The following is a 22,661-nucleotide window of genomic DNA, read 5'->3' on the forward strand; positions in this document are numbered from 1 at the left end:
GTCAAATAAAGGCAAGGAAATGGGAAGGAAGAGCAGGCACTGGGTGTAAAATTGGGGCACCAGTAGATTTTTAATTTCAAGTTTGAACTAATCATGCAGTAGATTAAGTCCAGGGCTGTGTGCATTTGACCGGAAGCATAGAAATAGTGCAGAATGAAGCACTAGGAACTGATTTTTGCTGAGCATCTCAAGGTTTCATTTTTAAAAACTAATATTAACTTCTTACACATATGAAGGTTGACTTAAAAGGTGGTTGGTAAAATCTCAGATATCAGAAAGATGGGTGAATTAGATTTACTCTGGGGTCAGAATGGCCATGCCATGCAAAGTCTCTTTGCCTCCATCCTGCTTAGCAATAGCAGAATTATGCAAAGTAAGAAAACCAACTTCTTTCCCAATTTCCCAGAATTTGTGCCAGAAACTTCTTGTAGAATTCAGGTCTTTTGAGCACAGACTTGGAAGTAGAGCATACATAGCCTCAATGAGTGCTTATTCCATAGGTTCCCCTGGTATCGTGGAAGCTGTTGCAAAATGTAACACTGTGTGCCTTATGTCATGTACAGAACAGTTGGTGTGAAATTGCTCTGTGCATGTTTCTGAGCATTTTAATCATACCACTTAGTTTGCATGCTCTAAATTCCACAACTGCATGAGGCATATGCTTCCTCCATCCAGCTTCCTCCATGGAACTGTACCAATGTAACCATTTTCCCTGAGGAATAAAGTGTGCAACTCTAGTTTGTAGAGTCTGTATTATGCTGTGTCCATTACACTCCACACAGCAGTATCTCCAATCCTTAGATAAGGCAATGGCTGAGAAGCAACAAGACACGTATATTACTGTTGGTGTGAATCCTTATACCTTGGCTTTAGGAAGGGATTCTAGTTGTGATTTAGTGAGGGTAAAGGAAGCCATATTCAGCAATGTGGCCCAATTCTCCCTGCTCTGTTTCTCTTAGAGGGAATCCAGAAAACCAAATCCTGACTTTTTGACAAATTAATATAAAACAACTATTTACATTAAACAACTGCCATCTTGATAGCAGAAGCTGTGAATACCGGTGGTTTAAGTTCTATACTGAATATCTACGCTCTCTGATGTTCCCCAAGGGCTCTGATAAGTTACTATGGCATTAATTTTATGTTGGTCACACTCTGTATCAGGCAGAACTATGCCACTTGTCAATGTTTCTGAGATTCTGATAAACAGGGATAGTTCTGACAGGTTGTTAGTAACAATCCATCACCAAATATCTGTACAGTGCACCCTTTTCCATCTGTGCTCTCCTGATGTGTTGAACTAGATATAGCCAACATGGTCATGGGGGGGGGCACATCTGGAATGTACAGGTTGGAGAATACTCATGTGTACAATCACAGTTCTTCAGGTCCTAACCTGATTTGTACACTACAGTGGCACTTCCTGGCTGGTTCAATGGAGCAATTACATGGGATAAGCAAAACAAGAAGTTCACTTATTTCTTCCAGTTAACAATCCAGAAATGCCTAGTTCCTGTGTTCCTGTGATATGCAAACCTGGCACCCTGGGTTATGGGTTAAACAATTTGAATTTAATCTACCCATTGCCTGCAGTTTATTGTTAGGCTAACTCTGGGTTGTTTAACTTATTAACAACCCAGAGTTTCTGGGTTTGCATGTCATGAATCAATCCAGGGATGAACTCAGGGCTCATGTACTCTGCTGATTTGCACAATTACTCAGTTAGGCAACCCAGGAATTGTCACTGTGATATGCAAAGTGGTCATGATCTTAGCAAATCTTATCAATCAGGACAGTATTTTTAGCTAGATTCCAACCCTGAATATAAGTAGTAATTGAAAAGTTCACCAATTATTTTCTTGACTGATATAGGACACCAAAGTGTGCCACTTTCAGGATTTTTTATAACCCCCCGCCACATTCATTCTCCTACAATTGAAAATGTAGCTATTTAAAGAACGTTATTTCCTCAGCATTAATATTTATTTCCTTGTTATGACACTGTGCTGGGTCCATAGCCACCATGAAACTGAAATATTCTTATGACTTCTGATGTGCTATATAAATCAGAGCCAAGTTGAAATCTGATTAAGAGAAGCTTAGTAGGAAGAAATGTCACCTGAACAGACCATACACAAAAAGACAGGGGGCCAATTCCTCTAAAAATGCTGAAAAGATGTGGGGACGGAATATTGATAAATACAATCAAGTCAACATTAGAAGCTCTGCTCTTGTCTATATGTCTGTGTCTATATGAGAATAGTTGGGTAGACATTGGAAACATGGCTTTTTTGTGGTGGCACCAAAATTGTAGAATAGCATCCCTGCTGAATCTGACTCTAGTTTTTTTTTTTTTTTGGTTTTATTGTTTGTAGACCTTTTTACAAGAATTAAATATTTAATAGCATTAAAACCCATGCAATTTTGGACTGAGAGAGTGACAGCCTTTGGCATCCTGGTGAATAGCTTACAGCAGGAACTGAAAAAGATGTGCATCTCATGGTTCTGTTGAACCTCTTCACAGTTGTCAACACTATCAAACTGGTTATGTATCTACGCTATCTGAAAGGGTTGAGTTGGGAAGCACCATTTTAAGGTGTTTTGTGGTGCTAGACATCAGTGCTAGGAGACTGATCGCTGACCTATGGAGTCCTACAGTCTTTTGTCATATCCCCATGCTATTTTATATCTAGATAAAATACTAGAAGAGGTACTCTGGAGATTCTCTGAGTCCAGGTACTGAACCAATGCCTGAATGCAAAAATGGACTGAGAGTGGTGTTGGCCTTGGAGTAAGTTTTAGAGGTTGGAGCCGGGTCTCAAAAAAATCTAGATGTTGTCTAGCAGTTATTGTGCTGCCTGTGTATTATTCATTTATGATCATGAGTCAGCTTGGAGTTGCTGTGCAAAGTTGAATGATGAGATACATTTTTAAAAAACAGAAATAAACTCCTTTTAAAGGTGTTATGGACTGCTGCTTTTCAATTACTATGTTTTAAACATATATTCTGTATTTTACTGTAGGGCTGTTATGTAAGTTCCTTGAATATTTTCCAAAAGGTGGGTTTACAGTAATGATAATAACAATAACAATGACAGAAAAACACTGAAATGTTATGTACATTAAAAAGATTAAAAACATGACATACAATTCAATAACACTAAACAAAATAAGTATGTTATGCAAAGGAGTAAACATGTTCAAAATTGCACTCTTTATTTCCTAAGGAGATTATGCAGAAAAATATGAAGCAGGCCAGCACAATAGTGGCACACATTTAATCTTCACACTTTTAAAAGAAATGGCTTCACTGATACCTTCAGCACACTATAACAATCTCTTTCCAGATCAAAGGATCCCCTACTGCAGGAGCATCTCTCTGAAATCTGTTCTGCCTAAATACCTGAATTTATGAAACAGTCTCCTGCAGATAAAAAATATTTTTTCTACTAAACCAACCCAATTGCATATTAAGTATTTAGGGTTACTGAGGAAGACAAATGGATTTTAGGAAGCCAGTGGCCTTAATTAAAAAGATTTGGCCTCTGCCACTGCTTGGGAACAGTAGTGGTAATGAAGCCATGCTAACACTGGTGGACGGTGTTTATAGTTGGCTGTGGCACCTTTATAATGTTTAATTTTAGGTTTCATCCAACTCTCTGTAGCCACTGTCTCACCACATCTGTAGGTCTGGTGAGAGGGCTGTGATTTGCCTGTTGAAAATGCACAGTCACTCTTTACTTTAGCTGTTAATTGTTTTTCAACCAATGAGTCTGATATGTATCTTACTAGCAAACCCAAGTTGTATGGCTACAGAACCATGTTACCAGAGGAAAGGCTACTATACATTATTTCTTTCCTGTTCTTTGATGTAGTTTATTTTCTGAGCTACATGACCAAATGTATGATGGTATAAGGCTACTTCCTATGTGCCAAACCTGTCCTTTAGACTAGTCTTCCCCAACCTGGTCCCCTCCTGGTGGTAGTTTTGGAGCATAATTTCCAGTATTCCTGGCCATTGGCCAAACTGGTTGGGGTTGAGCAGCAGGGGGTGGCCTATGGATTTTCTTCTGCCCTGCCAATTACATTGCCCTCCTTGCACAATAGCAATTTAGCATTTCCAGGCAATTTGAAATGAACAGAAACACTTGTTTCTAGAAGGAGGCAGACTGGCAAGGGAGCTCTGCTGACCTGCCTCCTTCTTGAAACAAGCATTTCCACTTGTTCTGAGGCTTTGTCTGGGAAACTTTAAACTCCACTGCATAACCAGTAGTTCCCACTCATGCAATGGGACTGGCTGGATCCATTGCCTGAAGAATGGAACTCAGGGAAGAAAAGGAATCAGTGGGAACAATGTATATACTCCAATGGATTCTGCCCCTAGAGGGCAGCAGGTTGGTGACCTGCATCTTTTAAACCTTCCTGCATACACCAAATTGGGAGGCAGATAAACTGGGGACACATCAGGGTCAAGTGTGTTCTGTACTATAAATATTTTATTTCTGCATCTTGGAAAATCAAATTTAAGATTACACAAATCAAATTCACTAGTTTATACATTGAAACATTATTATGATGGCAGAATTTGGAATAGATTAGAGTCTGGGTAGATAGTGAGGTGCAAATACAATACGTGGGAAGGTATACATGGCTAAGAATTCCAATCCTAAGCACTGATAGCTAAAACTAGTCTTTTATTACTTTGGGGGCTTTTGCAAATATGACCTATATATACTTCCATAGTTTTCTTAATATATGACCCTTTTGTGCTTTCTCTGCTCATACAGGGGTGTGCACAAAGCATGGAACCATTAAGAAAACTGATCATCTTACAGATAATGACTTGATTTTTTAGGTTGTTTAATTAAAAACTTGTTCAGATATCGGTTTGCCATATATTCACATTATATTTGCTATAAAATGCCATTAGTAACCTGACTGCTGTTCTGAATCTGATCAAAACACAATAGTTCTTCCTTGCTAAATAGTTTACAGGATGTTGGCTGTTTCTGTCTATCGTCTGTTATAACTAATTAATGTTATTAATTAGTGTTATAATTAAAGTTTACATAAACTGGTAGTTGCATTGGGTAGACAAGGTTTGTTTTTGGAAAAGCCATCTGGAAGTCACTGAATTTAGAATTTGTTACTCATACCATTAATTAGAAATGTTGGGAAAGTCTCATCTCTCAACTGTTGAACTCTGGCTTAATTTGACAGTTGTTTAGTAAACACAGGATGTGTGTACATCTTGCTCAATAGGTATGCTAATCAATCAAAAATATTGGTTAATCACTCTTTTTGGAATTGGCAGGCGTTTCTTGTAGGTTCCCATATGTGAATTGCATTACATTGTATTATATAAAAGATTACTAATATGCAATTTTGTGATAGTGTCTGTAAGAAATGGTTCTTTCCTTCATTTTCCTATTTTCTAGATAAAGTCCTCATGCATTCAATCCTTGGCAGCTCCAGATTTGGCTGGAAAGTCTCCTCCCTGAAGCTCTGCCAGTTGGTGACAACAACTAGATGGCCCAAGGGCCTGGCTTGGTATAAGGCCTCTTCCTATGTTCTTTTATACCATGCCTTTGTTTGTGTGACTATTTCCATAAGGAGAAATGTTAAAGCAAGATACAGATGGGCAACTTGTAGGCAAAAGCATTTGGAGGGCTGTCTCTCCCATTATCTCTTGCCATGCATTACGCTCCCTAGGGCTGGTGGAACTTGTAGGCCAAAAACTGGAAAGGTCACAATTTCATAACACAATATTCCCTTAGATGCCATATCTGACATGGCAGATTACAATAGAATATAAGGTGTGAACAAGGGGAGATTCAATCCATGGTTGAACTGGCAGGATTGTCTAAAGGCATATGTTCTATGAAGTATCTCAGGACAGAGGCAGGAACAGGATAACTAAAAGGTAAATGACGGTTCTTCCAGATGGAGGGCTCCTAGGATTAGCAACCAGAAGGTATTCCGCAGCCGTTCTTTTTTCCTTAATGAATTTTGTGTATTAAGGGACAAGATAGAAATATGGCTTTTGAAACATGTGACAGGCATGTGACGGTATCATTTGGTGCCCCATAAAATTCCATGAAGACACAGAAAGCTCATCTGGAAGTACAGTATCAGGAAGTAAATTGGAATGAAGTTATGTCAAGGGGGGAAGTCTGGAGACACACAGAGGAGCAGGAACAGGCAAATCCAACTGGTCCGTTACTAGGTTCTCGGTTTGAAACTCCCCAGAAGCTTATCAGCAAAGTTCGCAAGACCATATTGCACAGGAAAGGCTTGAGAAAGAACTGGCCAGGATTGTATTAAACTGGCAAAGAAATTAGGAAGTGAAGAAAGAGCAGGCACTCATCAGGACGACTGATTCAGTATCCTGGAGTGAAAGTTAGGCTGATGGTGATATACCATTAGATACCAGCTTTATAGATAGCTATGTGGGCAATTATGCATGTCCTGAACATGCATTTGCAGGATAAGAGCATGTTTATTGTTTAAGGGGTTGCTAGCCATGTGCCCTGTTATATGGTCTCAGTCTGCTGAGTATCTACTGCAGCCCATAAAAACGTATCCAGCTGGAAATGCTGCTAGTAGTGTATACACAGATTTGAAGGAAGACCAAACACAGAAGATATGGGCCTAGGCACCATGAAATATGAACTTTACTTCATACAACATAGCATTTTGATTTCTCTGGTATCCTGAAAACTGATACTGATTGTTTCTCTGCTCCAGGTTAACACTTGAAATAGCAGGATTGTTTCCACAGAGAAACAGATGGGTGAATTCCCCCTAGCACAGGGTACTGGTGGCTGTTTCTGCCTCCTGAGCTGATGCTGCAGTAATATAGCCAGGCAAGCACTGAGATAAAGCCATGTCTGTCTATTCATGGAAGGCACACTGATTGACTCCGTCCTGTTGTCAATCCATCAGCCAGAGGCAAGGATATAAGGCAGAAACCCACTTAAGTGTAAAAAGCTCTGACAGGGCAAGCAGTCATTAGGTACAAAGAGAGAGGGGGGAAATGGTACAGTTTTAAGCTTCTCTAATACCAATTTAAATCCAGGAAGAAGAAATGTGTGTATTTGTCCTTCCTATATTCTTGACTAATGGACAGCCAGGGAGGAAGAAAACAGAAGCATATGATACAGCAATATATGCCAATAAGAGCCATGTGGAAGAATCTGTACTGAGGCTGGGAATCTGGTGGATTCCCTGGACTTGGCTCTCCAAACTCTGGCCTGCTTTGTTGCAGCCCCGAGTTTGAATTCCTGATGAGCATGTCCAGAATCGATGGAATGCTCACTGGGAATTAAACTGTACACATGGTGCAAGCAGCATCCCTCCTCCATGCCATTTGTGCTGCTGTGCCTGACACGGAAGAAGGTTGTTTGCATGGGGCTTGGCAGGAATGGAGCATTGTGTGACCACTGCCCAAGCAGCTTTCCTCTTCCAGGCCAGGTGCAGCAGGGCTGTTACACCTGATGCAGAAGAAGGTTGCCAGTTGCACACCCGTTGCTCCCTGAGCATTTATGGACTTCTTCTTGGCTTGACTCACTTTGCAATAGTAGGCTGAATACAAGAGGAAGTTTGCCAATACTAGAGGGACAGATTCTGATGAGTTTGCTTTCAAACCTAACCAACAAGTTGGAAAAACTGAAATAGAGTTATCCCAAATGGCCAAGGAGATCTGTGAACAGAGAAAGCAAAATCAATAGCATAGAGTCTTGTGGCATGGAGAGCAGTTGACAAAGATCCCAGCAGGAAACAGCAGAGAAGAATTAACCGTAGGTGGAGGTACTGCTCAGTTTTAAGGGGTCTGAATGCTCAGTCTGGGTTAACTCAAAAGATACTGAAATGAAAGGTTTGGTGTAAAGATAATCACAAAGAGAAGTCTTATTTTAAATGGTCACAGACACATGACTGAGGAACTCCAAGGGGAAAGAACATTCATGATAAAAACACTTAGCACAGCAGTCCATTGTAGGAAATAAGCAAGGTACCAGTGGAGACAAGGAAATATTTGCCACCATAAGCTGTTCCCACCTTCAGCAAGACAGATGTAGCTAAACATGGACTTCTGGATCTGAATGCAACAGTAATTCCCTTCTCTTTTACCTATATTCAGCCTCTGCAAAATTTTCTTAACAATTATCAATGTTGTCTTTAATCTGGACATCTCCATCCTTCTTCTATGCAGGGATAAAGGTTGCTTGGTTTGCATAGACAGGTTTCACAGATAATCAGCCCAGCCCAGCATAACTGGAATCCCCTTCTGGTTCCCTGGCAATCCTGACTCATATTCTAAGGAACCTGAATCAAGTATATTAAACATTGCTACATGCTGGCCTTCCAAAAGTTCACTTGACAGTGCTTGCACCTTTTCCTGGTTATCAGCCAAGAACATACAAGATGATCTAAAATGCCAAGTGGGGTTACTTGCAGTTTGCACTCATGGGGCAGGGGTTACTTGCAGTATCTGCTACTTGTTAACTCCCTGGCTAAGATCCAGAATCAATTCATAAAGAATGAGCAGACTCTTCATTCACTAGAAGTACCTTTCTGGTTGAATACCTCTTCAGTTTAGCCCTGAGGATTATGTTGCAATATTTCTGCAGAAAACAATGGCCAGCAATAAACTTCTTACTAAACTACTATATGCAATCCATGTTCCAAAGGACTGGATGTGTCCCAGTAAGTTCATGTGAAGAATAAAGATAACGCTTCTTTCTACAAAATGACAAGGGCAAAACTTTATCCTCTTTCTAGGCAATGGGACAGGCAGAGAGTAAGAACTTTGCAAGGCATGACCATAGACTACTATAGCACATCTGCAGGAAAACAGGTAGCCTGTGATCTCTGTCAGATGGTGAAATTTTGCTGCAGGGACAGATCCGTAGAAGATAAACAGGAGAATACTGACCATGCAGTGAACACTTGGCATTCTAAGGGAATGGTGGACAAATCTGGTCTTTAAACTAGTGCTGTTTTACTATGTAGATTCCTTTTCTGTCTTACACAAAACCTGGTTTAAATTCAATCATTATTTAATTCAGGGAAGATTAACAGCATAGTTTATTGAGGATCAAATCTTTAACCCCAATGACCATGTTAGCAATGATGAATTACACTGATCTAAAAGGACAACCTTCTCAAGGAAACTGGAAAACTTCTTAAATACAAAAAGTAAAAAAAGCTGATGTTCTAGGCCAGGCATTGCAGTTCCGAAGTAGTAAGTCTTTGTCTTACATAATTTCTTTCTCTTGTTCCTTGGGCTGGAATTGAAACGCCAAAGCATGAAGAGGAAATTTATTTTTTTAATTTTTTTGGCTGTGCTTTGCTTCTTGTTGAGATAGATATAAATAATTCAAGTGCTGCATTCAATAGACAGATCAATTGGCCGATGCAGCTATCTGGTAATCCTACTGGGTGCCATTCAAATAGACTTGGTCACAACGGATCACCCCTAACTTGCAACTGTAAAAGTCCTAGGAACAAAGTGCACATCTTCATGAGGCTCCTCCCACCCCAAGAAGTATCCAGTTTCAGCAGATGGAAACATTTCAGGAGACACCTTGAAAGTTACTCCTAGCCTACTGTTTTCTTTGTATCTCAATGTCATTTCTGGGTACAGCCCTGGTACTCTGCAAATCCTGACAAGCTTGGAATGCCAGTCAACTGCAGAGAGAAATTATATAATGCCTGCTTCACTCTGTAATGGTTTGAATGAAGTAAGGAGAGCCATGAGCCTTACCAGAGTAATTTATTCCTGCCCACCCCTTTCCACAATGCCTTCTTCCACAGCAGAAGGTACTTCTCTAAACCCCTTTATTTGGCAACTGATTCCAATCATGTGTGGCAAAAAAACACAACCTTATCAATACCTATCAGAAAAGGGTGAAGTGGTAAACAGAATGTTAACTTAGTTTCTGACATGATACTAAGGAATGTCCCTGGGTTAGACTTTTAATCAGCCCTGTAAAGTGAAAATTGCCATTATCATACAGGCCTTTCTGCATGTATTTCTATTCATTGTCACCAGGCTATACCTGAGACTCTGCCACCATGACATCTTTGATAAGATGTGGTCCGACTGGCTCATTATTCTCCATCTTCACATAGGTTACTTGATAGCCTCGGATTTGGCCATGCTGTTTGTTGGAAATGGGCGATTTCCAGGAGACCCGAATGGCTGTTGAGTTGACAGACTCCACCTCTACTTTCCGTGGTGGAGCACTGGGCACTGGAATGCACATGGAAAATGTTAGCTGGAAACAATCATCATATTGCAACTAGCAGTGGCACCCTGTGCCTCAAAGTGAAACCCCAATACTCACATTCAAACCTATTTACTCAGAAGGGATAGAGGTTTCTATACAGAGAGAAACATGCACATATTTTTCTGTGCATAGCACCACAGTGTGGAAGCAGATACCAGAAATTAACAGGGGAATGAATGGCATGTATTATAGTACCTGTGTTTTATAGCTGTCCTGCTATTCAAAGAACAACAAAAAAGATGCAAAATGTAACATTTACCCAGAGCACAAAATAGCCCCACTTCTGCTATACACATTAAGGAGAGGGCAGATTTCAGATAAATATCATGCAGATAAAGTGGAAAGAGGAATTTATAGCTTGATTGTTCTAAGATCAGCTGCTACATAGCCTAATCCAAGAGACCTGTAAGGAAGGAGGGAACTCTGCAGATTGTGGTTGTTGCCTCTGCGTTCAAGCTTATAGAGTGCTTTTATAGAGATAGATAAATGGAAAGTAAGGCATTGTGGCAATTGCCTTAACTAACTAGCTAGCTAGCTAGCTAAGTAACTAACAAACAAACCCTTCGCAAAGACAAGCATGCTCAAAAGTCAGTTTATACTTAATTTACCAGTTGGAACTATAACATCCTTATTACTTACCTATTTATTTATTTATTTAAAAATTTATATGCCATCACCACATGCCTCGGCATCTTGAGATGGCTCACAATGTACAATTAAAAACAATAAACAATAACAAAATCCATAAAATTATAAAAAACAAAACAAAGAAGCGACAGTTAACAATAAAAATATTAATTTTTAAAATAGCAATTAAATAAAAAGGTTTTAATCTGGCACCAAAAAGAATATAAACTCGGCACCAGGTGTACCTCTCCAGGGAGTGTATTCCATAATCTGGGCGCCACCGCAGAGAAGGCCCTGCTCTGGGTAGTTGTTCTTTTTACCTCTGTTAAAGATTGCTCCTGGGGCAAAGCCTCTCCTGCAGATCTTAAGGGGTGTGAGGGCATGTAAGGGAAGAGGTGCTCCTTCAGGTATCCTGGTCCCAAGCTGTTCAGGGCTTTATAGGTTAAAACCAGCACCTTGAATTGGGCCCAGACTTCAACTGGGAGCCAGTGGAGCTGGTAGAGGGCTGGCATTATGTGAGAGTAATGGCCGGTCCACATCAGCAGCCTGGCAGCAATGTTCTGTACCAGCTGAACTATCTGGACTGTTTCAAGGGCAGCCCCACGTAGAGCATGTTGCAGTAACCCAAGTGGGAAGTTACCAGAGCATGTATCACTGTTGCTAGGGAGTGCTCATCCAGGTAAGGACGCAGCTGATGGATCAGTCGAAGTTGTAGGAAAGCACTCCTTGCCACTGCCACCACCTGGAACTCCAGTGACAGCTCTGGGTCAAGGAGTACTCCCAAGCTGCGGACCCTGTCCTTTAGAGGGAGTGCTACCCCGTCCATAGCTGGGTCAAAATCACCTACCTGGAGACCCGCACCACCCACCAACAGGACTTCCATCTTATCTGGATTGAGGCTCAGTTTATTGGTCCTCATCCAGCCCATTACCTCAGCCAGGCACCAGTTCAGTACAGCCACCGCCTCACCTGGAGCAGATGTAAATGAGAGGCAGAGCTGGGTGTCATCAGCATACTGATGACTCCACAGCCCAAACCTCCTAATGACCTCTCCCAGCAGTTTCATGTAGATGTTAAATAGTATGGGGGACAAAACAGAGCCCTGCGGGACTCCATGGCAAAGCTACCATGGCGCAGAGCTGTAGTTCCTCAGCACCACCATCTGGAATTGGCTGGCCAGATAGGAGTGGAACCACTGCCACGCAGTGCCTCCTACTCCCAAGTCAGCCAGCCTATCCAGAAGGATACCATGGTTGATGGTATCAAAAGCTGCTGAGAGGTCCAGGAGAACCAACAGGGATGTACTCCCCCTGTCCCTCCCCCTGCACAGGTCATCATACAGGGCGACCAAGGCAGATGCAGTACCATAACTGGGTCTGAAGCCAGACTGAAATGGGTCCAGATAGTCCGTTTCATCCAAGAGTGCTTGGAGTTGTCCCACCACCACCTGCTCTAACACCTTGCCCAAAAACAGAATATTGGCCATTGGTCTAAAGTTAGTGGCCACCTCTGGGTCCAGGGATGCCCTCTTCAGGCAAGCCGGATCACCGCCTCCTTCAAGGGGGCTGGGACCCGCACTCCCTCAGTGAGCCATTAATAACCTCCTGGACCCAGGGACCAATCCCGTAACTGGCCTCCTTAAGTAGCCAGGAAGGGCAAGGGTAAAGAAGATAGGTGGTAGGATGTACCACCCCAAGTACTTTGTTCATATCATCAGGCTGCAATAGCTGAAACTCATCCATTAAAGATGGGCCAGACGGAGCTCTGGACACTTCCCGTACTGGAACAGTACCAACTGTGGAGTCCAGATCGCAGCAAATCTGAGCGATCTTTTCCTTAAAGTGCTGGGCAAGTTGTCACAGCGGGCTGCCGAAGGTGCAACCACATCATTTTCCTGGCCAGCGTGTGTTAGGCCTCACACTATTCTGAAAAGCTTCGCTGGACGGCACTGTGAGGAAGCAATGGAAGTGGAGAAGAACTGCCTCTTTGCTGCCCTCACTGCCACAGCATAGGCTCGATAGTGAGCACGTAAGTGTGTTCAATCAGATTTGCCCCGAGATTTCCTTCACCTGCGCCCTCCCAGCCTGCTTCATCGCCTTATAAGGTGATAATCAGTGCACAGCAGCAACAACAGTAACAATTTTCTCCGAAAACATTTTCTGTTCTGGCATATGGTGGGCAGTGCAATGCATGCAATCCAGAGAGTACCACTGCCATCTTGTTATGCAGCACTAGCTTGGAAGTGAAGAACATCATCCTGCTTTTATGGGACAACTCCACAGTGACCAAAACCACACAGTGCTCCAATTGCCAGTACAGTACAAGGTTAATTGGAAACCGAAAGCTGGGTAGAACCTGCAAGTGTTCTACACAGACATGTGGCAGGCAGGCACACAGCTTCAGGCAACTGGTTATTTTCTGTAGATCTCTCTCTTAGATAACTGAACATAATTACTTGAAGAGGAGTATATAGTCCAGCAGCAGGAGGAGGAAGGGCACTGAGAAGGTAAGCATGGGCCTCAATCCACTTTGCTGCCTAAGCTTGGATGGTTTTCTTTCCTGGATGGTTATCTTTTCTCAAAAGCAAGTGGAGAACAGATCTGACAGCAATGTGGTAATTGGTTAACATCCCTCTTCCTCCCAGAGTTAGATGTGGCTGTGACACTGCCTGTGACAATGTTGTCAAGGCACAGCCATTGTGAGGCTTACCTATTGCTAGCATTAAAGGGCAGAGCCTTATGTGAAGAGCAGCTGTCGAGGGATTGAATTTTGTTGGGTCAGTGGAGGTCACCTCAATTATAAGCGTGAATTAGAAACTGATATTTTAAGATGCAAAAAGCATATCAGCTCCCTTCTTGTGCTGCTGGTTATGAAAAATCAGAAGGTTCTAAAACCTTTCCTGGCAGAGAGCTTAGCTGGGATGGCCAACTGTGCAGCCCTCAAACTAATGCAGAGAGCTTGCCATGACATTTCTAGGGTAGCAGTTTCCCTCTGGCTAAGGCTTTACTAAATGAGAACTGATGCAAACAATTCAGGCAGCAGGATATACAGATGCGCAGAGACCCTAAGAAGTAGTCAGTCAAGATTGCTATGCACCACTTCCCAGGATTACAGTGGTGCAAGGGCAGTAAAATGGAAAATGCCTCCTTTCAGCCTGAGATTGGTTCCCTTTCGCTATTTACCTGCCTAGGCCCTCTCTGGTCTCTGAGGCCTGGCTGCAGCTGGGAAGTGCCTTCTGTCACTACAAGCACTGACACTTTCTAAGGAACAGAATTAAGCTGGTATGACATAACTGACAAACTAGCAAATGCAATTCTATTTTTTGCTTCAGAATGTCCCTGATAGAAAAGTATTCTGCCCATGTAACACAGAAGGGGAACAAAATCCTGTAGGCAGCAGACATCTCCACCAGGGGGAGGAAATTATACTTCCATTTCTATGAACACCATTTGCAAGTGACCCTTTCTTTCTTACTGATTGTGCTTGGACCTCCCCTTCTAAAAAGCAGCTGCCCTGAAAGCTTTTTAAAAGTGTGTGTGTGTATCATGGAAAATGACCTGAGTTGTCCCAAAAGCAGGAAGAAGTGACCCTAAGAACATGCAAATGCTACCCCATTAACAGAACCAAAAGAGCCCTTGTTACCTTCCATCATAAAATTGGAACCTACCGTCTTCATCAGTACGAACCCAGACTGGGTTGCTCTCTGGCCCTGGACCCACTTCTGTGTGAGCCCTCACCCACACTTTGTACTCTGTCCATTTCTCCAGATTGTGGATCTCCCAGCTGGAATGCTCGTGTCCAATTCCCTCAACCACATGTTTGGTGTTGTCCTCTCCTTCTATCGCCTGGTACGCGATGGAATACTGCGTGATGACTCCATTGCGGCTTTGAGCCGGTGGTGGTACCCAACTTACCCGGATGGTGGTTGAGCTGGTGCTTACACACACGACCTCTTGGGGTGGGGCAGAAGGGGCTAGGGATAAATAAATGAAGGAAGTGGGGAGATGAGGGGAAATGGTTGCACAAACAACACACTCTACAGGGAGATCTTACCCAGCCAACAGAACTCCTAAAACAGAGCAAGGCCCTAATGCTGTATTTTGGGGGAATGTAGCCATAAAATTGGCCTGTGAGAGCAAGTTTGTGTCATGCATAGGATATAGAAATACAGCAGCATTTACCCCAGCACAGGTGACTAGAATCTACTGGGGCACTTGCACCTGCACTGACTCCCTTTCAGTCCTCCTATTTGTGCCTGCAAGTCAGACCCACTGCTTGCATATAAAAGATTTAGTGCTTCAAGGGTAACTGGAAATGGTCATTTCCGGAATGGAGCAAGTCAGCAGAGCTTGAATAAGGGAACTTTGCTGACTCGAGAAATGAGCAATTCCTCTTTTTAAGGGCTTCATTTGGAAGCACTAAATCTCTGTTGCATAAGTACTGCAATGGTATCAGTGAGGTCTGCTGCTTGCACAAAAGAATCAGCAGAGTGCAAGAGAACTGCCAGAGGTGCAGGCACCCTTTTGGATTCTGCCCAAAGCACCCTAAAGAGAAAAGGGAATTGGAAAGCACAAGGATCAGTGAGATGATATATCAGCAGGGTAAGAATCAGAAGACAATAGGAAGGCAGGATTAGATAAGAAATAATATGAGTTCTGAAAATGATGAAAAAAAAAAGGGAATAGGAAAATCCCTTGCACCTTGTATTATGATGTGGTGGCATATTTGAATAAGGTTCCTGGGCAAACAGCTTTTGAAAATGGCCTTTCTGTACTGTACTGTACTGGCTCTCACACAATTTTGGACAATAGGTCTGTTATATTCAACATGTACACCTGAAAAATTGAGTAAGACGCAGAACTAGGAGCCACCAAGGCCATGAAGAATGCTTCTAGAGAGATAGAACAAGACTTTTAGGGTGGTAAAGCTTAGAAGAACAACTCTCCAATATTTGAGACATTATACTGGGGGAAGAGTTATGTTAAAGGAATACCCACAGTTGGGAAACATAGTAAGGAAGACCCTAAGAGTGAACTTGTACTTTGGATCATGGAGGCCAGAGCTAAATATGGAGCTGTCAAATGAAGAATGTTTGAGTACCCAAAGCCAGGATAGTTAAAGGGAGTGAGTGTTAGCTATGAAGGAGATATTGAAAGAAATGGTAGAATAATTTGAGCAATTTTGCAAAGACTTGACAGTGAAATAGTTCTAAATGATAAAGCCTCTTGAAAGTGAAATATCTGATCTATCTGCAACATTAAAAGACATTGCTGGAACAAAGAACGAATCCTCGAGTATAAGCATTCAGATGCAGAAAAGAAGAGTGGCCAAGATGACATTAGGGAAGTGGCCAAAAGCTGAGACACTTAGAAAAACTGAGGCTGGTGGCTGAAACATCAAGACTGTGGTGAATGTCATGGAATGCCAGAATACGCTCTCTTTGTCCAGTGGTTGGTGAGGTGTAGATCATGAAGGGGACTTGGGATGGCAGTGTCCAAGCTGCCAAATGAGACCAGATTCTGATACATTGTAGTAACCGACTTAATGAGGCAAGAATTGAAAAGGCTGAAGTCAATTCAAGATAAAGAGGAAAAACTATAATATAAATTGAAATACAAAAGAGCTGTTGTGATTTTAGCAATTCCCAACTTATTCCTCTTCTGCGCTAGCTCTGTGTATAAGCTATTGCTGCCCATCCCCTTATGCTGCTCCTCTTGTGCTGTAATGTTAGAACTCAGTTTTTCCCTCAGTGCACTTTTAATTTTATAAGCACAATTAACTTGCTAATATAAACTTCTCTGGTGACTGGTTTCTTTGAGCCCTGAATCAAAATTCATTAGATAAGTTATGTTGAAAGGACTGAGCAATCTCTTTGTCTATTTTATCTGAAGAGTATTTCCCCTGGATGTCATGTGCCAGGGTCCCTCCCTTTGCACATTCAAAGCCACAGACCTTTCTTTCTTCTTTCTGAGCATACACTGAGTGGTTTATTGAATCCATCTAGTATTCACCTCTGAGTACTTTCTTCATGAGTATGCCTGGGCTCCATCCCTTTGGGAAGGGCTTTCTGAAAATGAGCATGCCTCCTCTCTGTACAGAGATCCACTAATTGCGCCATCATCCTCTGCCAACGCAGTGTCATGGGGTCAAGAGCTGTACCCACGTCATCTGTCTCTCAGATAATCCCCTGTTCCAAGCCCCCTAGTAATTGCACATCTTGGTAACTCCCAGAGGCCGCTTGGCCTTGAGCTAAGCCTCTTCAATTCTCTCATCTCAGTTTCTGGAATTGGCCCACATTCTAAGGTCCCTCCCTGCTCCTCCTCATGCTCCTCCGCAGTCCAGCCAGGGGGCTTTCAGGATGTGCAATAAGAGAAACTGGCTTTTTCACTCCCAACACCAGAGCAGCACAGGATCTAGTCCCCATATTTAACTAGTGGACTGTTGAAATTTGATATGCAAGTCTACCATTATGAGTACATGATCTGAAACTTCCACCAGTTTTAGATATCTGCTCACCATTTCTACCTTGTTTTCCTTTTCTTGTCTATCTCTGTGTTACAAAGCATATTTAAAGTCTGAAATCACAAGGACAGGTTATAGAAGTTCATTTAGGGAAATTGTAAATGCATCTGATTGACAGTAACCAAAGGGATCAAGCAACTTCAGAAGAAGAAATAAATCTTGAAACTGAAAAGCTATAAATCACCTGCTATAAGCAGGATTTCTGGAGTTTTTATTTAAAAGACTAATATCCAGCTAACACCACATTTAATTGAGCCCTGTCCCAGATTCAAGGCATTCCTCCAGGACAGTGCTAATATCAAAGTATGGAAAGAGCCTGAGCGTGTGGAGTTCTGTAGTTCCGTTGTTTTAATCAATTGCTTTACTAAACCTTTTGCTGAAATTTTGAGGGCCAGATTAAATGTCTTCATTACAACACATATAAAGGTGGGCCAATTTGTTGAGTGATGTCAAAGCTGATCTTGGAAGAGAAAGCCAGTGGACAAACGTGGTCTCAAAATAAAGCTGGCAGCTAAGATTCAAAAACATGTGAGATTCACTAGATAGTTGTGTTATGAAGTTGTAGGGTCTGTGTTGCTTCACTAAGTCCAGAACTGAAGGTTTATTTAGCTACATATAACTTATACATGAGGGCCAGTGTGATGTAGTGTTACAGTGCTGGTCTAGGACTCTGGAGAGCCGTGTTCTAGTCCCTGTTCAGCCATGAAACTCACTTTGGGGCAATGACTGACTCTCAGCTTAATCTACCTCACAGAATTTTTATGAGGAACAAATGAAGTAGAGAAGAACCTTATAAGCTAACTTAGTTTGCTTGCAAGAGGAAGATAGGCAGGATATACCTGTAATGCAATGATAATGTAATACAATAATAATAGCATGTTACTCAGAGAATCACCCAGATCCAGTTGCAAACAATTAATCAAGTCTTCTAGCCATTCTGCTCCCAAGGAGCCTGATTTCTTTGGGACTTTAGACCACAAGCTTCACTGATGGGAATCTGCCTGGGGCAAAACTTTTCCGTGTCAATGTTCTTTTAGTGCTTGGTGGTTGCTTGGTCTCCTCCTCTGACTCAATGGGTTCTTCAGGAAGCCTGGCTGTGGGTGTGTCTGTTGGATACCCGTTGCTGTATGTGAGGAGGAGTGCTTTTCAAGCGTGTTTGAGCTGCGTGTGTTTGGGGGGATGCCTCATGAGTCTTTTCCTTTAGAATCTTCATTAAAAGAAATCAAGCATGACACACCGGCTTTAAACCATGTAGGCAAATCATGGATCCAGGAAGACAACTCTTCAGTGCATTATACTGGAATTAAGTGAAGAAAATATGTTTCAGATGATATCCTTGGGATTAGAGGCACTGTGTACCAGAAAACTTCTACTGGTCTTGTAAAAAAATGCTTAATAGTGTTGCACACCAAGGTTAAGGGGAGGCCTAAAAGAGGGTTTTATAAAGAGTGACTCAGCAAGGAAAATTTGGTACGCCTACTATTCAGCTCATTATGTCACATTTCAATTTAGGCAATTGCTGTCTCTGAAAAATAAGGATAACGGAAAGCCATGGGTTTCCCATGCAGTATTAAAAAAAAGATGACAATCACTCCATTTATTCTGATCCTGGATCAATTACAATTTTACCATGAAGATTACTGACATTTTAAGAACTGAATGGTGACATGACTAGTCTTTATGTTGTTATGTGCTGTCAAGTTGTCTCTGACTTATGGCAATCATATTAATGGATGCCCTCCAAAGTGTTCTGCCCTTGACAGCCTTGCTCAACTCTTGTAAACTCAAGACTGTAGTTTCCTTTATGGAATCAATTCATCGCATAGTTGGTCTTCCCCTTTCTTTATTGATGACAGTACAGTTCTATGATTCTTCTGTAGTCATGATTTTTGTTTTCTTAATGTTCAACTGCAGTCCTGCTTTTGTGCTTTCTTCTTTCAGTAGGGGTTGTTCCAATTAATTGCTGTTTTGTGTCAGTATAATATGGTATCATTTACATACATTAACTTATTAATGTGTCTTCTGCCAATTTTCATTCCTTCCTCTGATTCTAATCAAACTTTCTTCTTGATATGTTCTGTGTACAGATTGAAGAGATAGGAAGATAAAATATACCCTTGTCTGATGTCTTTGCTTATGAGAAGCCATTCGCTCTGTCCATAGTCTGTCCTAGCAGCATTTTGTTTTTCTAGACAAGTTACACATCAGGACAAACCAGTGCTGAGCCACACCTATCTCTTTCAGGACCATCTATAGCTTCTCATGATCTATACAGTCAAAGGCTTTGCTGTTCTCTAGAAAGCATAGATTGATCTTCTAGAATTCTTTGATGCCCTCCAATATCCAGCATACATTCATAATATGATCTTTTTTTATGGAATCCAGCTTGGACATCAGGTATTTCTTGCTCCATATAGGGTAATGCTCTTTGTAGCAACACCTTGAGGATCACTGCTTCTACAGGAAATTAGTGCAACAATCCTGGTGTTGCTGTACTCTTTTGCATATTCTTTCTAGAGGACTGGAATGTATATTGAATGTTTCCAGTCTGTGCACCATTGTTTTGTTTTCTATATTTGTTGACATATTCTTGATAGCATTTGGACTGATTCAGTCTCTGAAGCTTGGAACAGTTCTGCTGGCACCCTATCTACTCTGGATGCTTTATTCCTTCCAAGTGCTTTCAGAAGCTTTCACTTCATTTTCTAATATTGCAGGTTCTTCATCATAGGATTCTTCTTCAAAGGAGGATGTCATCCTTTCATTTTTTCTGTATATTGTTTTCACTTTCTCTTCATTTTATACTGGTCAGACAGCATGTACCCTGGTTGATATTTCAGCAAATTCCTAATCTAGTTTTGAGCTTTCCTTTGATTTCTTTGCCCTCTTCTGGAAGAGGTCTCTTGTTTTTCTGCTTTTGTTCTTTTTAAGTGAAGGTATTTTTTTAAAAAAATAACAAGATCACAGCTAAAACACAGATGGCATAACACCCATTTTAGCTGGCTGCAAATCCATCCAATTTTATACTTTGTTACGAACATGGTGGTCATGGAGCAGGTGCTTAGGGAATCTACCTCCTTTGAGCTTTTAATATTAAAATAGAGGCAAAAGGCTTAGCATCAGAGACTTAACAAATATTCTGCAGTACATCTGAAACTACTTGAAAGCATTGCAATCAATATCTGTGCAAATCACAGAAAACACCATCCAAGCAATTCATGGTTGATACCTCCCTTACCACTGTTATGCTGTCTCATACCAAGGATAGAAGCTCACCAGTATAGAAAGTTTTTGGAAAAATGTGCAAACTGAGCTTGTGAAAATCACTGGACAGCAGGCAGAGTTGATTTCACAGACAGCCCTGCTTATCTTAATAGGTCCTAACAGGAACTATTTTCAAGGAGCAAAATATCTATTTAGTGGTGCCTGATGGATATTGTAGAGCTGGAAAATATTCAGAAAATGACAACCAAGCTGACAGGGAATAAAGCAACTTCATTATGAAGAAAAGCAACAACTTGTTGGGGTTTTTCACTTAGAAAAAGGTGACTGATGTCTTTAAAGATCTATAAAGAGGTGTATAAAGTTGTATAAAGAGATGCATAAAATTGCGTATATTACAGAAAAATTAAAGAGGATGCAGTTTTTCTTCCTGTCTCAGAATACAGTGTTATCCAGTGAAGCTGAATTGTGGGTGACTGGAGCCATATAAAAAGGCATACTGCTTCACACAGTGCATAGGTAAACTATGCAATTCATACAACGAGATGTAGTAATGGCTACTAACCTGTAAGGCATTGAAAAGGGATTAGGTAACTTCATAGAGGTTAAGGCTACTGACTACTAGTTATTAATGGTATATATTATTTTCAGAATTAATATGCTTCTGTGTGCCAGTTGCTGGGTAACACTCATGGAAGGATGCTATTCCTATTTTGCACAGGGAGCTCATTGGCCAGTGTGTCAACAAAATGCTGGAACAGACAGACCTTAGATCTAGTTTAGTATGGCTCTTCATCTTTTTTTTTTTTTACATCTGCAATACATTATTGCAAAGACAACAGAAGACATGCTTTGCAGTGAAGACTGTCAGCTCTACACGGGGATGGATAAATGACAGTTATTGCCTGATAAGATTTCAGTGTGCATATTTGTATCACAAAATGGCAGACCTGTAAGACTAGCAATCTGTGTTCGTGAATTTAGTTTATATGTTTGACGCCTCATGATTCTTAGTTGTAATGTTCTCAACTGTTTCTTTTGTTCTATACTATGAATAAAATATCCTCAAAATCATTTAAAATGACTTACTGGGGAAGACCACAGATGAAGCCAGTAAAGAAGAAAAGCCAAGCAATGAAGAGGGAAGCCAAAGAGAGTTGAGGTTTAGCCCGTAAAATCATGGCATGCCAAATAGATTCTGAATTTGCAGGCCCTTGCAGAGGAAAGCTTAAGTATAATAACCCCTTCCCCAACTAACCCCTAAGAGAGATTTAGGAGAGTAGGCCTCATCATAATAAATATTGCCCTGCTAAACCCAGCTTGACAAAACTCTCAGCAACTGAAAGGAGAATTAAAACTAGACAGATTATTAGCAAGCAGAACAACTGGAGCAAAAAGTGAGGCACAGGTGTTTCCTGTGCCAGCTGATGGCTGAGTAAGAGTCACACTAATAGAGTGCCAATACATAAGCTGCAGCTTATCATCAGAAGAGATCAAAATAAAACTCAATAACACAATCGCAGTGAATGGGAAAAAAAGTATATGAGATAGGAATGCACATGAACATGCATACACAATATCTACAGATGTTGAACAATCAACACCATGACACACAAATATTCTCAGGGGCAACATGGAAACATTGGCTTTGCTCAGGTTTGGTCTTCCAGAATATACAAGAGCCTGCAATTCAGGCACACATGAATTCTTATTTTCATGCTAAACACTGAGTGCTAGTAAATTAAGTCTAATGTTTATATGTTTAGGGCAGCATGTACACTTCACCTTCAGATAAAACGCTAGATATGGCATTACTTTGCCCAAGGACAGCATGACAAGGGGCACAGAACTTGTGTCATCTAGTAAACAGTTTGACTGTGATACTATTCTAATCACAAACAGTATCACAGTAAAGCTATTTACTAGAAGATCAAGCTTTCCTACATCTATCTTTGCAAATATTTCTGGATACATTCTTAAAAACAAACAAATAGCTTT

The 22,661-nt window shown here is 41.3% G+C and overlaps 1 protein-coding gene across 3 annotated transcripts in view; it reads right to left on the reverse strand.

Annotated features, from left to right (window-relative positions):
- Positions 1 to 22,661, reverse strand: part of PTPRF (protein tyrosine phosphatase receptor type F) — a 607,591-nt gene that overhangs the window by 58,907 nt on the left and 526,023 nt on the right. For all 3 annotated transcript variants that reach the window (XM_044442788.1, XM_044442787.1, XM_044442786.1), the window contains exons 12-13: positions 14,587 to 14,892; positions 10,062 to 10,255 (exon numbers count right to left, since the gene is read on the reverse strand). In XM_044442788.1, coding sequence (XP_044298723.1) covers positions 10,062 to 10,255; positions 14,587 to 14,892 — 500 coding nt within the window. The remainder of the gene's footprint in view (positions 1 to 10,061; positions 10,256 to 14,586; positions 14,893 to 22,661) is intronic.

The sequence above is a fragment of the Varanus komodoensis genome, unplaced genomic scaffold (genome assembly GCF_004798865.1).
Source record: "Varanus komodoensis strain SLA01 unplaced genomic scaffold, ASM479886v1 scaffold1, whole genome shotgun sequence".
In the NCBI taxonomy this organism is placed as follows: domain Eukaryota; kingdom Metazoa; phylum Chordata; class Lepidosauria; order Squamata; family Varanidae; genus Varanus; species Varanus komodoensis.